Below are 23,031 nucleotides of genomic sequence, written 5' to 3'. Positions count from 1 at the left end.
TATTCACACAAATATAGAATATCTGGACTAATCAGCAGAATTTTCACAAATGTCATAAATACTGCCTTAACAGTGGCAGATATGCAGAGGCTAGTCCAAAATCATCCGGAATCTGGTTTGGTGTGAATACATGGTGGAAATGTAACTTGCTAATGTTTTAGCTCAAATAATGGGAAATGATTATGATCCATTCATCAATTAGGGTAGATTGAATTCAGATGAGACACTTTTTGATTTTTCACACAAAAATATACGGAAAAGTGCTTTTCCACATGACATTTCCTTAGCTTATAAGACATTTAAAGTGTTTCAATTCTAGGCCTACACATATCCCAACTGTAGGCCTACTCAGTCCATCCTAATAATCAAATAATTACTTTAATCATACATTCTGAACGCCTGTAGGCCTACCACCTTGATTTTTGTTAGCATAGTTGCAATGACGGTTCAATTAGCACTGACGACAATGAGGTGATCAGCCAATTATTGGAGACCAATCAGGGACATGCTATTGGTCGTCCGCTGGTGCTATCTCTTTAGCAGGCCAATGACAAGTTGTTGGTAACTCAGCAGCCCTGTCGTCAAACATGTATCTTTTGATAATGAAAAAAAACAACTTCACTCTGAATATTATCATTAGCCTTACATTAATTGTTATAGCCGATTGTCATTCGTCTAAAGCCAATGTATTATTTGTCCCACTGTCTGAGCTTGTGAAGAGAGGTGAAAGATACCTTGAACCAATTGACAAGGTGAACATTGATAGGAATGAGGAGGCCAAGACCATATCAGTTCGCTGTACAGAATCGGCCATGGACATAAACATAAAAGCAGACTTCTTTGCCACTGGTGTGCCCGTTGACGTGGAACACCTTGCTCTTTTGGGGAAGATGCCTGTTGACAAAACATGCAGGGCCTTTGCGTTTGACGGATATTACAAGATCGTCGCCCCGCTGACTGAATGTGGCACTAGATTATTGGTAGGCTAGTTTAATTCATTGGTCAGTTTGACTTCTAGCTATCACATAATCACAAATTCTTTACATGTAACCTGGCAAGCGTGCTACACATGTCTGGGCAGAGCTACAGAGAAAGATCTATGTATCTCTGGGCTTACAAGGTGAATGCTGCCATCTTGTGGTCCAATGTCTTTGTAAGTTTTGTCAGTGCTCTTTCCATATCGCAGGCCACAGAAGATGCTTTGGTCTACAGTAACGTTCTCGTGCATTTCCCATTACCTTCTCCTGAGGACCCGTGGAGGATCGCGCCTACAACTGTTTCTGTCACGTGCTATTACCGCAGGTCCTTCGTTGAGTGCCGCATTAAACTTAGGCCCTAAAGCTTAAAGCCTAAAATACTAGTTATATTTAAAACCAAAATTAACCTTAATTATGTTTGTTTGCCATTGGTAGGAGATACAGTGCTAGCAGTAAGATCTTGAAACCCACATGGGCACCTTTCTCGTACACACAGGCCATGGAGGATTCCTTGGAATTTTCTCTGAAAATCTTGACTGGTAGGTATGTCTACTAGACACATCACAGATTGAAATAATACAGCATTAAATTGTATTTTTTTGTGTTTAGATTTTATCCTTGCAGTTATTAGGCCCACTGGTTTGTGCTTGGCTCCACACATCCACACATCAAGTGTGTATGCCACCTCAAACTTTCATTCCACACCTCATATTTTCCAGTAGGCCTATTCATGACTGCAAAATTTGTATCCTAAACTAAAAAGATGGCTGTGCCCAAATGGCTGATGTCAATACTGTGTATTGGCAAGTATTGTGTTGTGTTAGTGTTGGTATTACTATTGGTCTATACAGTTTGACATAGAAAAAAAAATGTTTTTATGTTGATAACGCTATAATAGTATATAATTCAGTTTATTGGTATTTTAGACTAAATGTACAGTATGTGTGTTTTGCACTGACAGAATGGTCTGCATACAGGTAGCAAGTTATTTTCTGTTGATCCCATTCTGTAGATGACTGGCTCCATGAGAGGACCTCAGGAATCTTTTATTTGGGTGATGCCATAAACGTAGAGGCAGCCGTTGATGTGACCAATCATCCGCCACTCCGGCTTTATGTAAACGCCTGTGTGGCCACCCTCAAGCCTGATGTGAACTCTGTTCCCAAATACACCTTCATAGACAACCAGGGGTAAGAATTACTGACATATTCACGTGAATGTTTTCAACTCTTTACATTCCCTTGTTTTACAAAAAGGATGGAGATCAAATCAGTGTATGTTTATCAATATGCATTCAAACTAGGGCTGTCAATCGATTAAAAAAATAATCGAATTAATTACATACTCTGTGATAAATTAATCTAAATTAATCGCATGTATAATTTTTGCTGTGAAAGTATTTTAATTCAAATGAATCATTGAATAATGACCATTAGTGACATTAAAGTAAAAAAAACTCTTTTATTATTATTTTCACTATTCAAATAATGGCCATAATAATCTATGATATGACCTAATATGCTGAGGAAATAAATTCAAAAGTGCTTCGGGAAGACGTTTTTTTTCACATACAAGGCATTTCAGGCCACAGATATAATAGGGGACACAATGAAAATTAATTAACACTCCCCTCAATGTCAACACTATTTCTTTGCATCAATGTGCGACTTTAGAGTTGACAAACTCCGGTGATATGCAAAGTCCTTGCTGCAGATATTGCAAAACACTTTATTTTTATCAACACCATCAGGCTGTTTTTTAAAAGTAAATGTTCCAATCAATGATCTAGGCAGCACATTTTCTTCTCTCTCCTTCATTTTACAGTCTAATGGTTACTGACTAGTACGGCTCGGGGTCAAAGGTCATACGGAATCGATTAATCTGCACTATTTTTTTTAATCAGTTATTTTTTCTTAAATAAATTAATCAGTTATTTTGACAGCTCTAATTCAAACCAAAACTGGGATTTATTGATTCACTCAAAAAATGAAAGATGTTGCACATGTACACTGTATACATTTCATCACAATTTCTCATTTACTGTCTTATAGCAGAACATATAGATAGCCTGTTAGTCTGGTCTGGTTGGCCATGGGGACATTTTGTTAGGCGATAGGAAAGGCCTGTAGCGCCCTCTAGTGGCGGGTTTGTTAGTCTCTCACGTGGCTCACCTCCTGCTCAGGTGTCTGACTGACGCCCTGCAGACTGGCTCGAGCTCCCGATTCCTACCACGCAAGCATGCCAACCGACTGCACTTCCAGCTGGACTCTTTCGTGTTCTTTCAAAGGGATCCCCATCCGGTCAGTGGCCTTGTAGCTTGAGCCCTTTGACATTAGAGATGTTTTTTGACATGTCGTATTCGTTGCTGCAAAATAACAGCACATTTAGTTTCTGTGGGTGGGAGATGAGGTGTTATTTTGCTTCTGTTTAGGTAACTGTTATTTAGGGAATGGATGATTCATAATTTCAGTAGTATACATTTTGCTACATTTTCATTTTTCTTATATTCATGTCTTTGTTTTGATACTTTTAGGAGATATGATCTTTATTATAAACCACCTGTGTGTGGACTGTACTGTGTCACAGCTTGGACTATGTGTTTCTTCAGCTGTATATCACCTGTTACCTGGAGGCTGTTCCCACTGAGCAATGGGCCCCCGTGGACCTCAAGAAGAAGGCTTGTTCCTTTATTGATGGCCAGTAAATGCTTTTCACAATATTCTCATCACATTTTGGCCCTTCGTCATCTGATACCGCAATCCAGTCTTGTGGGTTCTAACTAATAAGCACTCTCTCAGCTTGGCTCTGTCTTGTTTCCACATCGTCCTCTAGATGGCGCTCTGCTGAGGGCTTTGATGATGTGTGTGGCAGCTGTGGCCATGCCAAGATGTCTGGTGAAGGACAGGGCAAGATGAAACAGGGCAAGGAAAACCAACACCCCGGGAGGTATTATTAACGTTATTTTTCTTCTTCAGTAATATGTATCTACTAAACAGACACTTTGTTTTGACGCAATTTACATTACGGTTGTGGTAGAGATCTCTTATCAGTGTTTCTTGTAATTTTGGATAACTGTGTTCACTTAGGGGATGATCATAGACAGGTTGTGTTTGTTTTTTTTTTAGACTGGAAGAAAAGGCTGCTCTAGGACCATTTCTTGTGCTCTCCAAAAGTGACGTCAAATAGTATCCAATAAAATCAGTCTAAATAATGTTGTTTGACTTTCTGGTTCACATAGGCCATTTTCTGCCTGCCTACTGCTTCCAGAACAGTTTTCACCAGTGTTACATAAAGTCTGTGTCTGTTTTTATACCAGGCGAGTATTGTACAATGTTGTGCAAAGCCCGTTCAGTGTCAGGTTTAAGTTGTGCTGCCGTGCAACTGCATCAGTGTTGTGGAAAGGGCTTTTATGACTTCTTTTTAGGCACCAGGGTAAGCATTTATTCATTCAGTAAAACAAAGGATCAATTTTGGACACTGAACTAAGGTTTTCTGATTCACTGCATTGTGTCCAAACATGTGCCTTGACTTAGTCCAATGATCAAACAAATCAACTCAAATCAAAACCACCTGTATTTTAAGCCATGCTGTTTTGAAAGTTTCTTGGAATTACCCCAAAGAGGCTTCATGGAGACATGATCATAATAAAAACATTGTGGGTAAAAGTTCCTCAATATTTCTAAACGTGAGATGGAGATACTCTTTAATTATCTTGGCAACACGCCAATTAATATCACTTCAATCATAATCATAAACATATCTTTCACTCAAACTATTCACTTGCTCTTTGATTCAATAAACAATTTTGCCGTCCAAACCACTGATTATGTTGCATAATACATCTTTATATCTAACTGGAATCTGAGGTTGAAATATTTAATTATAGTTTTTCTCAGCTACTTTTTTTTTAAAGGGAGGGGGGGGGGGGGTCCTTTATTATGTTCTAAGCAAAAATAACTGGTTCTCTTTGCATGCCCTCATTTTGGACCATCCCTAGCTGTGCAATCTGGTGAACAGACCAGTGTGTGCATGGTCCCCTGAATTATGGCATACAAATGTGAGGTAAGGTGAAACAGCAGACCCACTTGTGTTCTAAAGGAATGAAGCCTAAAGGGACTTCACTAAACTAAACTGAACTAAAGGAAATGTATCACCATAAGATTTTGCCTTTTTTTTTATCTATTTTTCTTATGTAGTCTGTCTATGACATGGATGCTTTTGCTTTTCAAGATACCTTAGATGTATCTTTCTGTTTGTAACGTCGTCGTGGAATGTTTTTTTTTTTTGTCAGTAACGGTTGGAATTTACATCATAATAATAAATTATAGCTGTAGTCAGTTTTAGTGAAGTGTTGTAATGTTAATTGAGATGTCTACAGCTGCCGATGGAATCAACGCCCTATTGTATTTGTTTATTTTCACTCCACGCCTCGGGATATTTCTTCATACCAAATGTTTCGATGGAAACTATTATTTACTGAAGCAGTGTAATTTGATATAGTTCAGTCACATTTTATTTGCACTCCAAGGGCCAATACTTTTATAAACATACCCGAACAAAATACTGGCATGTTGAAAATAAAGCGTTTGTTGTAAATGAAGACACTGAAGCTTACCCCGCAGAGCAGAAAGAAGAATGGTAACCGCATCTTTCCAACACAAACATAGGTTGAGCTTTTCTGGACCAGATGCTGCTCTGGATAGTTTGAGATGCCGCGCAGGGGCCGTGGGGGTGGGGGCGGTGGAGAAGGTTACATTCTGTGAGGAGCCACAGTAGTCTTCTCCTTCGCACCTCTGTAGTTTATAAAACCGCGGTGCGTTTTCACTTTTTCTTGGACCGATTTCAGACATCCCCAAACGTCTGTGAATTCTCCTCTGCGCCTATCGACCCATCTGTTTGCCTCGAGGTAACTGATCCAGCATTTGCAAAAACTTAGGTTTTCCACCTACCGTGGCCCCAAGCTGTGGTGTGTGTGAAAACTGCGCTACACAAAGGTGACGTGTCAGAATTTGATATGATGCACAATAAGGCCGAAGGAGTTGGTTTTATGGCACTTGTCAACTTTCCAACAAAATCAATTCTAAACGTTTCTTTGGCACGTCCACACACACACACATATACTGACAGTCTCACTCAGACACACACACACCTGGGACGCATTCCTCGAGGGAAGTCATCAATCAGCTTTACGGGGTTCTCTGGGAAAGTGACTTCGTCTCTCCACCCTCAAATTCACTTGTTCTTTTCCTCTTTACGTGACATTTACTTTTCCCTCTCTTTCCACCCCCCTTTCCTTTCGCATCATTCCTCCATCTGACTCCGCTTTAGCTCATCTGCAGCGCCGCTGCATGTGAGAACACATCTGTGGGGGTTTCCTGGGATGTTTGCGCAAGTGTTATTTCAAGTGTGTGTTTTTATAAATCCAAACAAGCGTAACGTCGGTGATTAAATGCGGTCTAATGACCCGCGTCCTTTCAACATTAAGCCCCCCTCGCATCTTTAAAATACCCGCCAGCGCTGAGTTCGCCCTCTGCTCCAGCCCATGTGCAGATGTTAGTCGAGTGTGCCAATGCCTGTGCGTTGACGTCAGGGCAAGACGCCCCCTGCCGTGGCGGGCGAGCACGACCCCCGCGCTCCGGAGCGCTCGGCTCAGCTCAGCTGGATAGCTGTCCATTTGCCGTCGGCGCGAATTGATCAAGTCCGCATGAGAAGGTGATCACGCATTGAGACGCACATGGTGAGTGCACCAGGCATTTGCTCTTTAGTGTTTAATCGCCCTTTTTAGACAGCGGTTTCCCCCGTGTCGCGTTAAGTCTCTCTGCTCTGTAGGTTAGAGTTTTAAATTTAGAATCTAAGGCACCCAGGCATTGACAAGTTGATTAGTTAGACCCGGTGATGGTGGTGCTAAAGTTCGCGCATTACGCTCCAGCACTGGACAAATAGCCGAGAATAGGTAGGCTACACAGGGGTGTATTCTAACAAAATCGGATGACTTTGAAACCCTTCACTGAAGTTTTGAGGATGTTTAGGCTAAACCAAATTTGTGACGTAAGATTAATGATGCACTCTCCTTCTCAGAAAGGTTACTAATATTACAGACATCCTCTTCGTTCGGCATTTCTCAAGAAAGGCTTAGGCTACTGCGATTTCCGACTGGACAGTATAGCCTAAAGAAGATTACTGAAAACATTCAGCACTGTAATTTGTTAGGCCTATTTGTCAGATACAAAGGGAGTTATTTGTCACTCGAGGGGAGGCATTGCTATCAAACAATTTATTTAGTAAGACCACCAGGGTTCTCTCCATACCACAACAAGAAAAAAGCAAAATAATCCAGTACATTATGTTATTCGCACTGACGCAATATTGTAATAGTATTGATTATTTAAACTATGTTATGTCTTGTGCCAGATTAGTACCTCTTATTCTGTTTCGTCAGGGTGTAATTATGCGAATATCTTAAGTAATTTCTCGACAAACGCCACGTTTTATTGACCACAGCAGTTAGACATTTTATGAAAAATTAACACTTCACGTCGGCCCATTTTCCCTCTCCAGGTCAGTGTAAGAGAAGTTCTAAATATTTGTCAGTCTTTTAGGCTATAAGGACATGGACGCAATAAATAATCTGTGCAGACACAGAAATTACAGTGAGCAATTACCTGAAATTACGATAAATGGGCTGGACAAGGAAATGATAACAGTTTGAATGCTGGGAAATTTCTTTTGAATTGGCCATAATTATTTTAAGGTATGTGCCTTCACCGAAGCAGTCCCACTGCCTTACGAACGTTGCCAGAACTGTCAAGACAAATATGATTTCGGTTAAATGAAGCGTATGTGCCATAATTTCTCCTGTAGCCTATACGCTACGATACTGTGCATTTGTCATTTGGGCAATCTGCAAATTAAATCCAGGCGTATACTCCACAAGGCCCTAGTTGACCAGCTCCAAAATAAGTTTGATTTAAAACGAAGCGAAATTATAAGCTCTCTGGTTGTTGTTGTTATTATTATTAATATTATTATTATTATTATTATTATTAGGCCTATAAAAGGCTGAAAACAGACAGATGGCCTAGTCTATATCAGCGGGCCAAAGAGGTTGCATTGTGGCGTATTTTCAAAGTTATTATGTATTAAATCTAGTAGGTAAATTTTATTATAGGTCATACTTTTTTTTTTTTATCATAGGTCACCTTTAATTTGTATTGTTTGTAAATGAAAACACATTTTGCACCTGTGCAGTGTGAGCAAATATTTTCATTGTTTCCTCGGCGGTGTGTCCCTATGAGCTGCATGTTGTTTTATTGGAGAAATTTCATTTCCGTTGTTTCCAACTAAAGCCAGCTGTTTTTTCCCTCGCACTTAGGTCAGTTATTACCTGTCAAGTTTCCTCAGATGTGATGTTTTGTTATTTACTGTGTTTTATGACCGTGCTCCCAAACACCTTACCCCTTGCCGGTTTCATTGGTCGATCATTCTCTAAACCGATCATGTGAAAATAAAAATATCACTGTTTTTACATTCAGCTAGCTAATATAATGGATTAAAATGTATAGTGTAAGTACAAGAAACTACAATTCACAAAATTGGTTTATAGGCCTTCTCTTGGCTAAAACTCACATTATGAAAATTGTCCAAAAGTCAAAGCCATTGCATGTTGATGGTTATTCTGGAGGGCAAACATTGTAACAATTTCTCAATTATAGTCTACATAGGTCAACTCCAACTAAGAGTCACACAATCTGTGTGCTTAATCACTGGAGTTCACCCTGGGAAAAAAAGTGTCCACCTTTCCTTCCTGTTCATTTGGTTGTGTTGTACTTGGCATGGGTGGGACATGGGAAATCTCGGACCTCCATTTCATCTGCATCTGTTTTTCAATATTGCAGCCCAGAGCAGCAAGCTCTCACAGGGAACCCCACTGCCAACTAGCATTAAAGTAGCGTGGGAGAGTGTATGGATGTGTGTCCACTTTCCCCTTGCAACTGCACTCAATGGTGCTCCTTTTCCCTCCCTTATGCACCATGCATGCTTTTTATTCATCTCACCTAGTTAATGCTTAATGGCATTTTGCTCCAATAAATGTAGAAGTGTATGATACAGTATGGTTAGTCCTAATAAATGTAAAGAGAGGCGAAGACACATATTTCATAAATCAGGACGTCCTTGGACCTTTAGTACTCTTTTAAAATCTATGGTTATTTATGATTCACAGTTCGCTGAAATTTCTTTCAGTGCAGTTTCATTTTTTTTTATCTAAACTAAAGATTTTATTTATTCAAACAGAACCAATGACCACAAACATTTTCTAACAGAAAGCTGTGATTGAGTGCAAGCCACACACAACAAGCCGCTCAAGGTTAAAGGGTCTCTTTAAAAAGAAGTATGTATTCCTATGCATGTAATCAAACCACAGGCTGTGTACATCAGTCGTGTGAACAGAAAGGTGTGCAGTATTTTAAGGTATGTGCCTTCACCGAAGCAGTTCCACTGCCTTGCGAACGTTGCCAGATCTGTCAAGACAAATATGATTTCGGTTAAATGAAGCGTATGTGCCATAATTTCTCCTGTAGCCTATACGCTACGATACTGTGCATTTGTCATTTGGGCAATCTGCAAATGAAATCCAGGCGTATACTCCACAAGGCCCTAGTTGACCAGCTCCAAAATAAGTTTGATTTAAAACTAAGCGAAATTATAAGCTCTCTGGTTGTTGTTGTTATTATTATTATTATTATTAGGTCTATAAAAGGCTGAAAACAGACAGATGGCCTAGCCTATATCCCATGAATTTGATCCATATCTATCTGTATTCCTATGCATGTAATCAAACCACAGGCTGTGTACATCAGTCGTGTGAACAGAAAGGTGTGCAGTAGAAGCCCAGCGGTCTTCCTGGCTAAAGATATGAACATGGTGATAATCCGCTTTCTGCGCCTCCCGCACCAGCCCCACTAAAATTAGATTATTACACCTAAAACCGGGTGGCAGGAATCTCTTCAGAGTGGAATAACATCCTGGGAGCAGACTAGGAATGCTGTATGGGAATCAGGGGAACATACATGGGGTTTCCTCCCTCTCTCTCTCTCTCTCTCTCTCTCTCTCTCCTTGTCCTTTGTTTGCATGACCTCAGTGGTCAGTGTTGTGTTTCGGACAGGCTAAGGACAATTGGAAATTAAAATTAAGGTGTTGCTTTGAGTTGCTGACAAGAGTTAACAGGTGCTCAGTCTTTCTTTCTGTCCGTGTGTGTGTGGTAGAGAAAGTGTGTGTGTGTGTGTGTGTGTATGTGAGAGAGAGAGCGCTTATGTTTTTGTTTTGGTGAAACACCATCTGTGTCAGTGACAGATGAGATTTAATTTATTTTAAAGCCAACATGAGCTCGTAAAACAAGATGGATTGTGCCAATTTAGTGGCATGCATGTATGCTTTGGGAAAACCCAAATATTCATGCTGACATAAGGATGCTGTGTAATTGCATTTTTAATGCAACACCATTATCCCATGGCAAGATGAATGTGGATATCATATATGTGTGTGTGCGCGCTAGAGGAAAATAGAAAAAATTGCACTGAGAAATATTGTGTGTGTACATGTGTGTGTGTGTGTGTGTGTGCATGTGTGTGTGTACAAATGAGCCGTGCCTGGGCTGTGTTTCGTGGTCTCTGGCTGGGTGTGTTCTCCATGACGAGGAATGTTAACGCATTAAAACGTGTGAGACAGCCCAAATCCTGCTCATCTGCTCGACAATGCTGAACAACCCCGAACAAGCCCCTGTCACAGTGCGGGGATTTGGACCACTGAGAGGGGCAACAGCAGAGATGCAGTGTGTGTGTGTGTGTGTGTGTGTGCGTGTGTGTGTGTGTGTGTGTGTGAGAGAGAGAAAGAGAAAGAGAGTAAAAAGGTGTGCTTTTGATACAGTGGAAAAGACATGTATTACCCTCCCTCTACCCTCGCTACCGATACCCCCCCCCCCCCCCCCCCACACACACACACACACACACCCTGACTTTTTAAACGCTCCCCAGCTGAGCTGTTTGCTGTTGGTGCCGTGTTTGCAGCCATGTACAAGTTTTACTGCTCATGTTTATTGTGGGATTAAATGGGACCGATGGCTGCCCAGTGGCGGTTTGACTTTGACCGCAGTCTCCGGTGCTGTAGGATGATCTTTATGCTAAGATGCTCCAGCTCCTGTGTAGCTTTTAAAAGATGTGTAATTATACCACTGCTAATAAATCTTCTCCCCCCACCTCTCTAGTCTGCTTGCCCAAAGAGTATTCACTACTTTACACATATAAATATGTGCATGTATCATATATGTAATTGTATATGATGCATATTTGCTTACGATATACTTTAATAAAGAGTAGTTTGCTAAAACAGATTAGTCCATATCTGCACAGAATGTATAGTAGAATAATACATTGCTCATACCATGGCACTCTATTTAGTCTTCTTGTTATTTGATGGCATTAATAAGAATGTGGAAAAAATATATAATGTCTGCAACACTGCTTTAGACTCCCATGTATTTAATGTACAAAGGCAACGTTGATGTCATAGTGTAATGTTTGTGCTTGCAGAGCTGTTGGCACGCTCAACTGCCCCCAACTGCCCGGGCTTGCCCGTGCTAATACTCCACCACAGGCTCTTAGGCCCTGGGCAGCATCACTCCCAAGGGCCCCTGAGAGGAGAGCGAGACGTCCAGTGAAAGGTCTTGCTAACAAGAGCTGCTGGTTCCTTGTGTGAAACACACACACACACACACACACACACACACACACACCATCCCCAGCCAGGGCTATGTCTCAGCAGGCTGTAAACATGCCGACGGCTGTCATCAGGTGTTTTTCTAGAGCTCAGACGCCCCAGCCCACCCTCTCAGGCCTCTGCCATGGAGAGCTCTGGACCTTAAAGGTTCTCGGACGGAGATAGTGTTGAGCTCACCTTTTGACATCATGATTTTAAAAATAAACCTGCTGCTGTTTGGGGGGCCTACTGCATCTCTTGGAATGTGTTTTTTTTTTATTTGCTTTACAAATTTATATTTATTTGCTGTTCTGACATTTCTTGCCAGTAATATTTGTTTCATATTTTGTTATACAGCAGATACAATTTGTTTGGAATACAATTATTGCAAGAAATATTTGAAGTAGTTATCACTATATTTACTGGCCCTCTTGAGACAGCAGTGGTGCTACGTGAAGCAATGAGACAAGACCGGTCACAGTCGACTAGGCTATATATGTGTGTTGCGGCTCGCGCACGCTGCTCTATAAGCTTTGAGGCCGTCCCGTGCGTGCGCATGCATGCACACAAAAAAGCCGCCCTAATTACTCCTCACACCTAGCACGCAAACAAAGTAATTTTGCTCATTTCTCCCTGACTCGCCGATGACTTATCGTGGGAACGCACGGATGCGTCCGTATCGTCTTTAAAGACCTCGGTGGGCCCGACCTCCAGCCGTCGCCTTCCGACCTGCTCTGAGTGTGAATTTATGGAAAGCATAGGACAAATCACAGACACCCTATCCAGCCAGGCCTCCTGCCCCTTTCCCGTCCCCCCCAGACCCCCACCCCCCACCTCAGACTAGGAGACGATCTGCCCGGAGTCTAAACGAGGCTCAATTTAGCCCTACTAGTGCGCCCTCTAGGGACCATCAATCCATCGTGCACTTGTAATGAGCTATGTTTAATTAGCAATGTCATGTACCCTAGAACAAGTGCAGATCATGCTTCAGGAATGCCCCCCACCCCCCTCCACCCGGCCACTATATAGACCTACAGCCCCTCTGAATAACATCCAACGTCCCCTTACTGTCACCCGGCTGGACGCGCACACTGCCCCCATAGCCACCCCTCTTACGCATGCCCTGGACACCTGCACCTCTCTCTCACTCTCTTTCTCTGTGTCCTTCTCCAGGGGGGGCCTCAGTGACAAGCTTGGCTCAGTCTTTAAAGCTGCAGTGTCACATCACTCATCCATACCCCCCCCACCCAGTCTAACATTGGTAATAATATATCCTTCAATTATTTATATTGAATAACTTGGACGCCCTTGCTTCAGAGACTCGCAGCACCTGTGGTACAGTAAATAACGTAGCTTGATTGCTACTGATTGGTGCTGTAAATAACATGGCTTGATTGCTACTGATTGATACTCTAAATAATAAAGCTTGATTACTACTTCTGTATCAGTGTAGCCTTTCCCTGGCTGGTGACCTTTGACCTCTCTTGCTGCAAATGGATTTTAACAATCCCACTCTTACCTCAGTCCTGCTGTGGAAATATAGCCTTCGGATCAGATGTTATGTCTTAGTATTGGTTGACTCCAACACTCCTACCGGCTCATGACTGTCCCGATATGTTTTCACCGTCCTGGCCGGTCCCGACTTCACCACTGCCTTGAGCTTACACCACGAGTCATGAGCCGATGCACTGACGCCTTCTCGTCCGCCTGAGACTCGATCTATCAGTCGATTAATTAATCCGGATAGCGTTTTCGCAGGTTGATCCGGTTTCCCCAGGGGCATGTCGCAACACGTGTGGTATGCCCAGGGGGGCTGCGCACTGGACCCCCGGAATGTGCCGCGGCGAGACGGGAGTCACAGTTGGGCCGCTCAACACCTGCCCCACCCTCAGTACCCCCCCCCCCCCCCACTCTACTCACACAGACACCAGCGCTGTTGCTACCTACAGCCGTGTCAGGATGCGTGACGTTTCCAAGGGCAACACTCAAAATAGATGTTTAGTTGTTTTTCTTTTAATTGAGATTAGAAACAAAGGGGTATTTAGACAGGCTACTGTTTTTTTACACACCTTCTTCTTTTTTCTCTCTCTCTCTCTCCCTCCATATATCAGTATTTCTATCTCTCTATTTATCTTTCTCTTGTCCAGGCCCAAAGAGTTGCCTCATGTTTCAGCCACTGATCTAATTGAGAGTGGTGACTCGTCCTCTACTTCCACCCTCTTGCCAACTCTCTCACTCTCTCTCTCTCCCTCTCTCTCTTCCCTCTCTCTCTCTTTCTCTCTCCTACGGGGTTGGTTTATGCATCCCTGCTGACTCTGCTGTCAGTGTCAAACGCTTGTTAGGGCACCATCAATCTTCAGCACTTAGGAATATTCCCAGAACGAAAGGAGGCAGGTGATATAGGGAATGTGTGTGTGCGTGCGTGTGTGTGTGTGTGGGTGTGTGTGTTTGCGTGTGTGTGTGTGTGCATGTGTGGGTGGGTGGGGTGGAGATGGAGGGTGTGTATGTATGTGTGAGATGGAGTGAGAGAAAAAGACAGAGAGCTTGGGAGAAGGGAGAAAGAGTGAGGGAGGACATGAGGGAGACAGAAGGTGAGGAAGCAAGACAGCTCGAGGGGAATCTGTGAGAAACGAGGAGCAAGTGTAAGACTGTCTGCATGAGGGTGGGAAGCAACAGTGAGGGAGATACAATGGTATGGCGAAAAGCAGAGGGAAAAGAAATCACTATAGGAGCAGATTTGTGAGAAACAGGGAGCCACTGAAAGGCTGTGAGAAAGGAGCCAGCACATAGAGATATGGCGCTACGAAGAATACGGCAGGAGGGAAAAATACCATGATTGGGACAGAATGTAATGAAGTGTCCCTGAAATATATTTAGTGAGAATCGCGGGTGCAGCTTGGTCCCTCTGGCCATCTCAGGCCTTAAAACCCAACAGGTTGTCACAGCTGTAGATCACCCTGGCTGGAAAAGTAGTCCCATTGTTTCGGTAGGTCCCTAACCCGAGATCGCCCGCTAACTTTGCCGGTATCGGATCGCACGTCGACAGATAAATAAATTCCTTGTGTCAGCGTCTCGTAAAGGGAGAGAAAAAGTGATTCTTTCGAGTGGTGGGACTTACACACACACTCACACTTACACACACAGTCACACACTCTCTCATACCAATACACACAGACAAACACACACACACACACACACACACACACACACACACACGTCTGTGCTGTTGGAGGAAGCGGCCGGATGAGGGCTCAAGCCCAACGTGCATGGCTCGCATTTGCGCTATAAATCTTCTCGCTCGATCTTTCCCTCTAATCTCTGTCCATCCGCCTGTCTTCCTCAACTCTCGCTCTCTTTCTCTCTCTATCCATCTATCGGTCTTCCTCCTGCCATCCCCCTGGCTCTCGCTCTCTTTCTCTCTGTCCATCTATTGGTTCGTCTTCATTCACTCCACTCGTGTGGACGTCTTACTCAATGCCTTCTTTGTCATTTGTGTGTCCACTGAGAGCTCCTCCGACCCACTGACTTGCTTTCTTTTCCCACTGACTTTGACTTGCTCTCCTAAATGTTTCCTCACTCGCATGATAAACACACATTACCACTGGTAGATTGTTTTTGACATAAGGGTAAATTAAAAAAAAGTTGCTTTTTCCTTTCCTTTACTTCCTCCTTTCCTCTCTCTCTCTATCTCTCTCTTTCTCTCTCTGTCTCTGTCTTTCTTTACTTCTTTCTTTCTCTCTGTCCATTCAGACACTTCCTTACGTAGTACAAGTGGAGGGTCGTAAATATGATTCATGTGACTGCTGCTGTGTCAGGGCCAGCTGTTCCTCCAGCTTTTTGTCATCCACCCGGATCCTTCTGTGATCCTTCACTCCCTTCACTCATCCAAAACTCATCCTTTTTTTTTTTTCTTTCTTTTTTCCCCCTTGCCCCTTCCAAAATGTTAAGATGAATACTTTTGAAAAGGCCTTGTTCCTGATCCGTTGCCTCAGAGATCCTGTTGAGAGCTGGTTGGGATTATGGCAGTAAAACGGTGCTTTGACTTTTGGACCTGGTTGCATCTGAGCTGAGATGTTTTCAATAGACCCCCAGGTGGTCAGTCAAAAGGGAAATGGATACATTGTCCACCCGTGACACTGGATGCATATTGTATAAATCCTTAAAAATGTTTCCTTTCCTTTTATTTCTTTATTGTTTTACCTTGAATTCCCTTCAACCTTTTAAAAGTATTTCTGAAAAGCAATTTTTTTTCCATTCTTTTTTTTTTCCAGGCTGGGTGACATCATGCTCTCTGCTCACTCCCCTCCCTCCCTTCTCCTCCTTTTCCTCCTCCTCCTCTTTTCTGTCTTGCTCCCCCCATCCCTCCTCTCCCCCACCCCTCTCTCTCACTCCCCGCTCCGCTGGACCTCCCCCCATGACCCCTGCTACCACCTGGACGGGCGTCCGCGCCACTGCCTGTCCGAGTTCATCAATGCGGCCTACGGGGTCCCGGTGGTGGCCAGCCACCCGAGCTGGGCAGGGTCCTCCCCGGAGAGGAACGTGAGCTCCCTCACCGACCTCCACAACCCGCATAACCTCACCTGCCTGAGCGGGGAGCCTTGGGAAGGCGACTGGGCCGTAACGGTGCCCCTGGGCCGCCGCTTCGAGATCACCTACATCAGCCTGCAGTTCTGCCAGCAGGGGGAGCTCTCCGAGGGCCTCTCCATCTCCATCCTCAAGTCCATGGACCACGGCCAGAGCTGGCGCCCGCTGCAGTACTACTCCAGCGACTGCCCGGACGCCTTCGGTCAGCCGGCGCAGTCGGTGGCGCTTACACGGCACCAGGAGACCGAGCCCCTCTGCTCGGACCCGAGGCCGCTGCAGAAGCACCGCGGCGGCGCCGTGCTGGCTTTTTCCACTTTGGACGGACGGCCGTCGGCCGCCGACCTGGACTTCAGCCCCGTGCTCCAGGACTGGGTGACGGCCACGGACATCAGGGTCGTGTTCCACAAGCCGCAGGCGCGGGCCGGCCAACAGGGTGTGGCCAGCGGGAAGTCCAGCGAGGGCGGGAGCACGGGAGGGGTCCTGAGGTGGCGGGCAGGGACAAAGGGTGACGGCGTCGCTCAGGGCGAACGGGACAGAGGAGGAGGAGGAGGAGGAGGAGGAGGAGGAGGAGGAGGAGACAGACTGTTGTGGGGCACGGAGGGGAAAACACTGATGAAAATCGAGGTGGAGAATCCCAAGGAGAACCGGAGAGGGGAGAGGGAGGAGAAAGCTGCTCGGAGGAACGGGAGCAACAAGTCCGTCTCCCAGGAGGAGACGCAAAACACAACCAGGAAGGAGCACGATGGGGACGCCACGGCGACCGGCAGCCCTTCCTCGCCCAGGAAGGGGAAGGGGCACCGGCGGAAGAAGGAGGGCCAGCACTGGAAGCCCTGCCAGGGCGGAGCCTGCGATTGGTCAGTGGAGACGCAGGACAAGAGCTCGAGGAGCCGGGAGCTGCGGAGGAGGCGAAACCACGGAGACGGGAGAGGCTCGCGACCGAGGAGCGGAGGAGCCGCCGCCCTTCCGCTCGGCCCGTCCGCTCTCCAGGCGCCCCCGATCCGTCCCCCCGTCTCGCTGTCCGACCTGCAGGTGGGGGGCAGGTGCAAGTGCAACGGGCACGCCTCGCGCTGTCGCCGCGACAACCAGGGCCAAGCCGTGTGCCAGTGCGAGCATCACACGGCGGGGCCAGACTGTGACGTGTGCAAGCCCTTTTACTACGACCGCCCGTGGCATCGGGCCACGCCGACACAACCCCACCCGTGCGTCCGTGAGTCATGACCCTATGTCTGTCCGTCAGTCTTGTGGTTTTCCTTTTGACCTAAAACCAAAACTAAGACAGTTAGCTAAGACAGTAGCCAACATTTCATTGTTAGTAAATGTTATTCCAGTGGATTAGTTCACCATATGACATAAAAGCTTGTAACTGATTTTGCCAGTGGTCTTTCCAGTGGCTGTTTCTCTGTAATATGGACATCCTCTGTCTTAATTTTTGTCTTAATGTTGAAGTTTATGTTCCAGGAATTAAGAATATGTATTTCAACATGCAGGCCAACATTACTTGGCCGTGTGTGTGTGTGTGTGTGTGTGTGTGTGTGTGTGTGTGACACCCACATACAGTAAATAGAATACAATATATAAGTTCATTACCACACCAACTCCAAATCCACTAACCCAAAGCTCTCCGTCCCTCTCTCTCAGCCTGTGAGTGCAATGGTCACTCCACCAAGTGCCGGTTCAGTATGGAGATCTACCAGCAGTCCGGCCGGCAGAGTGGCGGCGTGTGCCTCAAATGCCGACACCACACGGCCGGCCGCCACTGCCAGTTCTGCCAGAACGGCTACACCAGAGACCAGAGCAAGCCCCTGACCCACCGCAAGGCCTGCCAACGTCAGTCACTGTGTGTGTGTGTTTGTGTGCGTGTGTGTGTGTGTGTGTTTGTGTGTATCTTCTTGAATTTTATTGCTTTAATTATATCTTATCATACAGGTTAGATTGTTGTGCATTTGCTTATGAGTGTAGATGTCTACCATTCATTATGAGTTTGTTTGTTTACATTTATTTTATACCCAGAGGTCTATTTTGATAGTTTATTGTATGTACAATATGTGTGTGTGTGCGGGTGTGCGCATGTGTGTGCGCGCACGCGTATGTGTGTGTGTGTGTGTGCGTGCGTGCGTGTGTGTGTGTGCGTGCGTGCTTGTGTGTGCGTGCGCGTGTGTGTGTGTGTGTGTGTGTGTGTGTGTGTGTGTGCACAATGTACATGCAAACACATGTGTACAGGAGAGAGTGTGTGTCTATGTTATGGCTATGGTGGGAGAACTGGAATCCACACTGACATTTGCCCTTTGACTGGTCACATGTCTTAGGCGTGCTTCTGTGGAGGCCCAACTAAAGCCCAAATATAACTCTCCTTTCTGCTGTTTGGGGATGATGTGCATGTGTCCAAGGAATCCGCCTATGTGTGTGTGTGTGTGTATGTATGTGTGTGTGTGTGTGTGTGTGTGTGTGTGTGTGTGTGTGTGTGTGTGTGTGTGTGTGTGTATGTGTGTGTCATGTTTTGTGTCTCACACTTATAATTTAATACCTGAGTTTCAAGTACTTTCCTCGCCTGCTCTGACATTCCAAACTGTTAGACAGCAAGTTATGTTTAAATATTTGCGTTCACATTTGGCATGGCATACCAGCTACTTAGGACCGGCGGAGATTTATCCTAGTGAGAGATGACTGCCTGTTTGTCATACTTGGGGGGGTTGTGTTAGGTTTGTTTAAATGAGCGCAGCTGATCTTAAACAGAGATTGGTCACTGTCTCTCTGGCTGGCGCAAGCTGCACATTCCGTGTCTTTTGTAATGCTCCCTCCCTCTCCTGTCTTTAGCGCGCCACCTTAACTGTAACCTCCTACACCAATGCCAATAGTCAATGATACACTCTTTATAAACTACCTTGGTGTATATATATATATATATATGGTTTATATATGTTCTATTTTTGTAGGTCTACCCTGAAATCTTATTCTGTACTACAGTATGTCTCAGTTTAATTTATGTGCCCCAATTTACATCTCAGTATCTCTCCTCACTAATATGTCATCCTGTTTGCCCCCTCTTCTCTCTCTTTCTCTCTCTTTCTTTCTCTTCCCCCCCCCATCTCTCTCTCTCTCTCTTTTTCTCTGGTATGCAGCATGTCAATGCCATCCTCTTGGTGCTGTGGGTCGCTGGTGTAACCAGTCTACTGGGCAGTGCTTGTGTCGGGAAGGGGTGATGGGACAGAGGTGCAACCGTTGCGCCCCCGGGTACAAACAGGGCAGATCGCCTCTGCGCCCCTGCCTAAGTAAGTGCCCCAGTTCAGTCTCAACTGACATGTACTTTCTGTGTCATGTCATTCAAGGTCAAGCAAGCAGTACCCATCTGAATAAGAACCACATTTCAATGCCTGAGCTGTTTGCCCAAAGAGCTTGTGTGGTTTATAGGGTTAACTATCAGTCAACACGTCTACATAGAGAAATATTTAAATTCACTTAGCAGATTTTGTATGTGAATGTGTTTCATTTATCTTAAGCTTATAGGAAATACAGATGACTGACTGCACTTCGACATGTCAAGTCGAACTGTCTGTATGTAATCCTGCCCTTGTCATATCTCTCCAATGACCTCAATTGCTCTTGTCCTAATTCAGTCCAATTAATTAATCTAATTCATAAGATGAGTCCAGGCTTTTTAACTACGCTCCTCTACGAGGTTCAGCGGGGTGGGGTGGATTTGCTGGATGTCTGGATTAATTCACTTAGCGCCTCATCTCTCATTCCTGCGAATGGCTGCAATGGCAAAACAGCGTTCCACACTGCGCCAGGCCTTTAACGGCTTTCCTGGACAGGCTGGTTGGCTTCCTTCAGCTTTGAATGCGGCTCCGGTGGATTTTCAGGCACTTTATTCCATCAGAGCAGGCTCAGCGACACCGAGTTGAGCGATAATCCACGTGTGTCACTGTTATGTCGGGGTTCCGAGGGAGTCGCGCGAGGCGGCTGCGTGTCTTAAGCCTGCGTCAGGTGATTTTCCGCGGGGCGACCGCCCGCACCTGTTGCGCTTCTCAAACGGGCTCGTCAGTGGCGGGGCAGATGCATAATTCTTCGGACGAAAGGACTCACTGAAAGAAAAGCTTGTTTGTTTTTTTTACAGGGCCACCCGCGGTTATTTATAGAGCCCCTCTGTGCCACCAAAGGAGAGTCGCGGTTAAAAACAAAACCCACGCACCTCGCACGACTCGGGAAAAGGAAACACACTGGCTATTCATCACTGGAAAATGAGACGAGAGCTTATTATTAGCACCAGCGAGGTGTTTGAGTTTGTCTCCCTCCTGGTGTGTGTGTGTGTGTGTGTGTGTCTGAGAGAGAGAGAGAGAGAGAGAGAGAGAGAGAGAGAGATGAGACCAAAACCTTGGGCCTCTGTAAGAGACAAGTTTGACCGCTTGTCTAAAATTTGAATTATTTTCGGGCAAAAACGAATGCTATACACAACTGAAACAATTTTAACGGTGAAGTTATTTTCACTCACCACCTTTCTACTATTTTTCTCCAGCACTCCCACTCTTCCACTGAAGAGCTGTGGAGCCCTGTTTGAGCGTTCAGGGGTGGGGTGGGGGGGGGGGGGGGTGTAGGGTGTCAGGTCTGTCCCAGTTGTGTCAGAGTGCAAGGCAGAAGCACAGCATTAGGTTAGATGTCTGGGTAATATATGGTTAGTCCCACTCCGCAGTCCATTCTTGGCCAGAGCCATGAGTTTGGGGCGGCATGATTGAGTGTATTTGTACGTGTGTGTGTTAACTTTAACAGACAGTTGTTACCATGGTGTCTTGCTCAGTGTAACATAAGACAGACATTTAAAAACACACTTTCACAGCTGTGTGTGTGTGTGTGTGTGTGTGTGTGTGTGTGTGTGAGGAAGAGAGCAGGGAGTCTGGGTTTCTGCAGGTCTACTAATCAAAGGACAGGCTGGCTGGGGAAGTGGAGGGTGGTCACTTTGACCCCCCAGAGGACCACACACATGCACACACTCGCACGGATGGACACCACACACACACACACATATACACGCCCTGCACACAGGCATTCCACACGCACCTAAAGCCATAAAGGCAGACACTGCAAACATAGCACACATATTCACATTTTCTCCCATTACAAGAGCACACACATACACATGCAAAGACACACACACCTACAGGAACACACAGAGGGGCTTACACACACAGTATGCACTAATGAGCTGCTACTGGGATTACTGCTCCAGTGCAGCGGAGGTGTAGGCATGAGGAAGGGCAAAGTCAAAGGCACACCAATTACACACTCATCTCTCATTGCAGTAATCTTACACCATCTCTTTCCCTCTCTCTCTCTCTCTCTCTCTCTCTCTCTCTCTTTCTCTCTCTCTCTCTCCCCCTATCTCTCTATTTTTCTCACTCTCTATCTCTCGATTCTGTCTTTGTTTTTGAATATTTCTTTCTGTTTCCTCTATCTTGGTTTTCACTATCTATCTATCTATCTATCTATCTATCTATCTATCTATCTATCTATCTCTATCTGTCCGTCTGTCTGTCCATCTATCTATCTATCTATCTACCTATCTATCTATCTATCTCTATCTATCTGTCCGTCTGTCTGTCCATCTATCTATCTATCTATCTACCTATCTATCTATCTCTATCTGTCCGTCTGTCTGTCCATCTATCTATCTATCTATCTATCTTACCTGACTATCTAGAGATCCAGGAAGTTGTTGCCCCAACTCCAGTCTACCAGCCTCAGTACAGTAGGGGTAAGTGCAGCCTACGTTGACCTTACATCTGAACTATCCTATTTGACCTGATAATTTTTTTCTTAGAGTTTGGATCCTTCAAAACACTGTCAATGAATTGCTGTATGTTGCCCCCTAGTGTCAAACTTTTGAAATACATGTGATGTATTGTTTACTTGGGCAGAACTATAGGTGATTTTAGAGTGACAGACCTTCACTCACTCATAAATATTCTTTGTATTTCCTTTGCCCTCTCTCTAACACTTTTTATATCACTCTATTAGCTGAGGAGTGTCAGTCCTACTGTCACCCCTCATCAGTGAAAGTGAGAATGAACCTGGAGACATTTTGTCTGAAGGACTATGGTACGTTCAACACCATGAAACTAACAATAACAATTTTGCGTCTCCGTAATGTGAATTCTCAAATGCCAACGTGCCACAGCTCTGATGATTAAACTGGCTCTGGTCTCTTCTCGCAGTTCTGAAGGTGCAGGTGAAAGGAATGGAACGTTCCGGGCCCTGGTGGCAGTTCTCGATATGGGTGCAGTCCGTGTTCCGTGTGGGCTCATCTCGCGTGCGTCGGGGCCAGCAGGCTCTCTGGGTGCCGGACCGCGACCTCGGCTGCGGCTGCCCCACCCTCCAGGTGGGCCGGACCTTCCTCCTGATTGGCGCGGAGGAAGGGGGGCATAACTGGGCGCCCGGGGAGCACCGGCTAGTGGCGGACCGCTCCACCATTGCCCTCCATTGGAGGGAGCACTGGAGCCCCAAGCTGCGGGGGTTCCGGGGGCAGGACAAGAAGGGCAAGTGCCTGGAGGTGGCCCAGGAGAACTCCACCTCCCGCGGCAGACACACACACACCTCCACGGAGGAATACACACCTCCCCACCTGGAGGAAGGACCACGGGAGGACACACACACCCCACGCACCAGCCGGCAGAGGACCGACGCGCACACCGTGAGACAGGACACACCTCACGACGCACACACACGC

General features: G+C 45.4%; 2 protein-coding genes across 5 annotated transcripts in view; both read left to right on the top strand.

The window, feature by feature from the left end:
- Window positions 1-525: 525 nt before the first annotated feature.
- Window positions 526-4,188, top strand: LOC121690145 (zona pellucida sperm-binding protein 3-like). Of its 4 annotated transcripts, none has more exons than XM_042070562.1 (8): window positions 527-980; window positions 1,187-1,302; window positions 1,413-1,516; window positions 1,990-2,167; window positions 3,160-3,277; window positions 3,586-3,673; window positions 3,810-3,923; window positions 4,103-4,188. In XM_042070562.1, the coding sequence occupies exons 1-7, from the start codon at window positions 588-590 to the stop codon at window positions 3,890-3,892; spliced, it is 1,080 nt and encodes a 359-aa protein (XP_041926496.1). In that variant the 5' UTR covers window positions 527-587; the 3' UTR covers window positions 3,893-3,923; window positions 4,103-4,188. The 4 variants fall into 4 exon arrangements, 2 of the variants coding, with proteins under 2 accessions (XP_041926496.1, XP_041926495.1); XM_042070561.1 differs by having other exon boundaries at window positions 3,586-3,677; XR_006024996.1 differs by lacking the exon at window positions 4,103-4,188 and having other exon boundaries at window positions 526-980; window positions 3,564-3,677.
- A 2,407-nt stretch (window positions 4,189-6,595) lies between these two features.
- Window positions 6,596-23,031, top strand: part of ntn5 (netrin 5) — an 18,097-nt gene continuing 1,661 nt past the window's right edge. The window contains exons 1-7 of the mRNA XM_042070502.1: window positions 6,596-6,714; window positions 16,001-17,520; window positions 17,952-18,140; window positions 19,433-19,582; window positions 22,006-22,059; window positions 22,323-22,403; window positions 22,520-23,031. The exon at window positions 22,520-23,031 is cut by the window's right edge and continues 1,661 nt beyond it. Of these exons, the coding sequence (XP_041926436.1) occupies window positions 16,014-17,520; window positions 17,952-18,140; window positions 19,433-19,582; window positions 22,006-22,059; window positions 22,323-22,403; window positions 22,520-23,031 (2,493 nt within the window). The 5' untranslated portion in view covers window positions 6,596-6,714; window positions 16,001-16,013. The remainder of the gene's footprint in view (window positions 6,715-16,000; window positions 17,521-17,951; window positions 18,141-19,432; window positions 19,583-22,005; window positions 22,060-22,322; window positions 22,404-22,519) is intronic.

The sequence above is a fragment of the Alosa sapidissima genome, chromosome 18, assembly GCF_018492685.1.
Source record: "Alosa sapidissima isolate fAloSap1 chromosome 18, fAloSap1.pri, whole genome shotgun sequence".
In the NCBI taxonomy this organism is placed as follows: Eukaryota; Metazoa; Chordata; class Actinopteri; order Clupeiformes; family Clupeidae; genus Alosa; species Alosa sapidissima.
The sequence above is the reverse complement of the archived record's forward strand: the minus strand, read 5'-3'. Positions and strand labels throughout refer to the sequence as shown.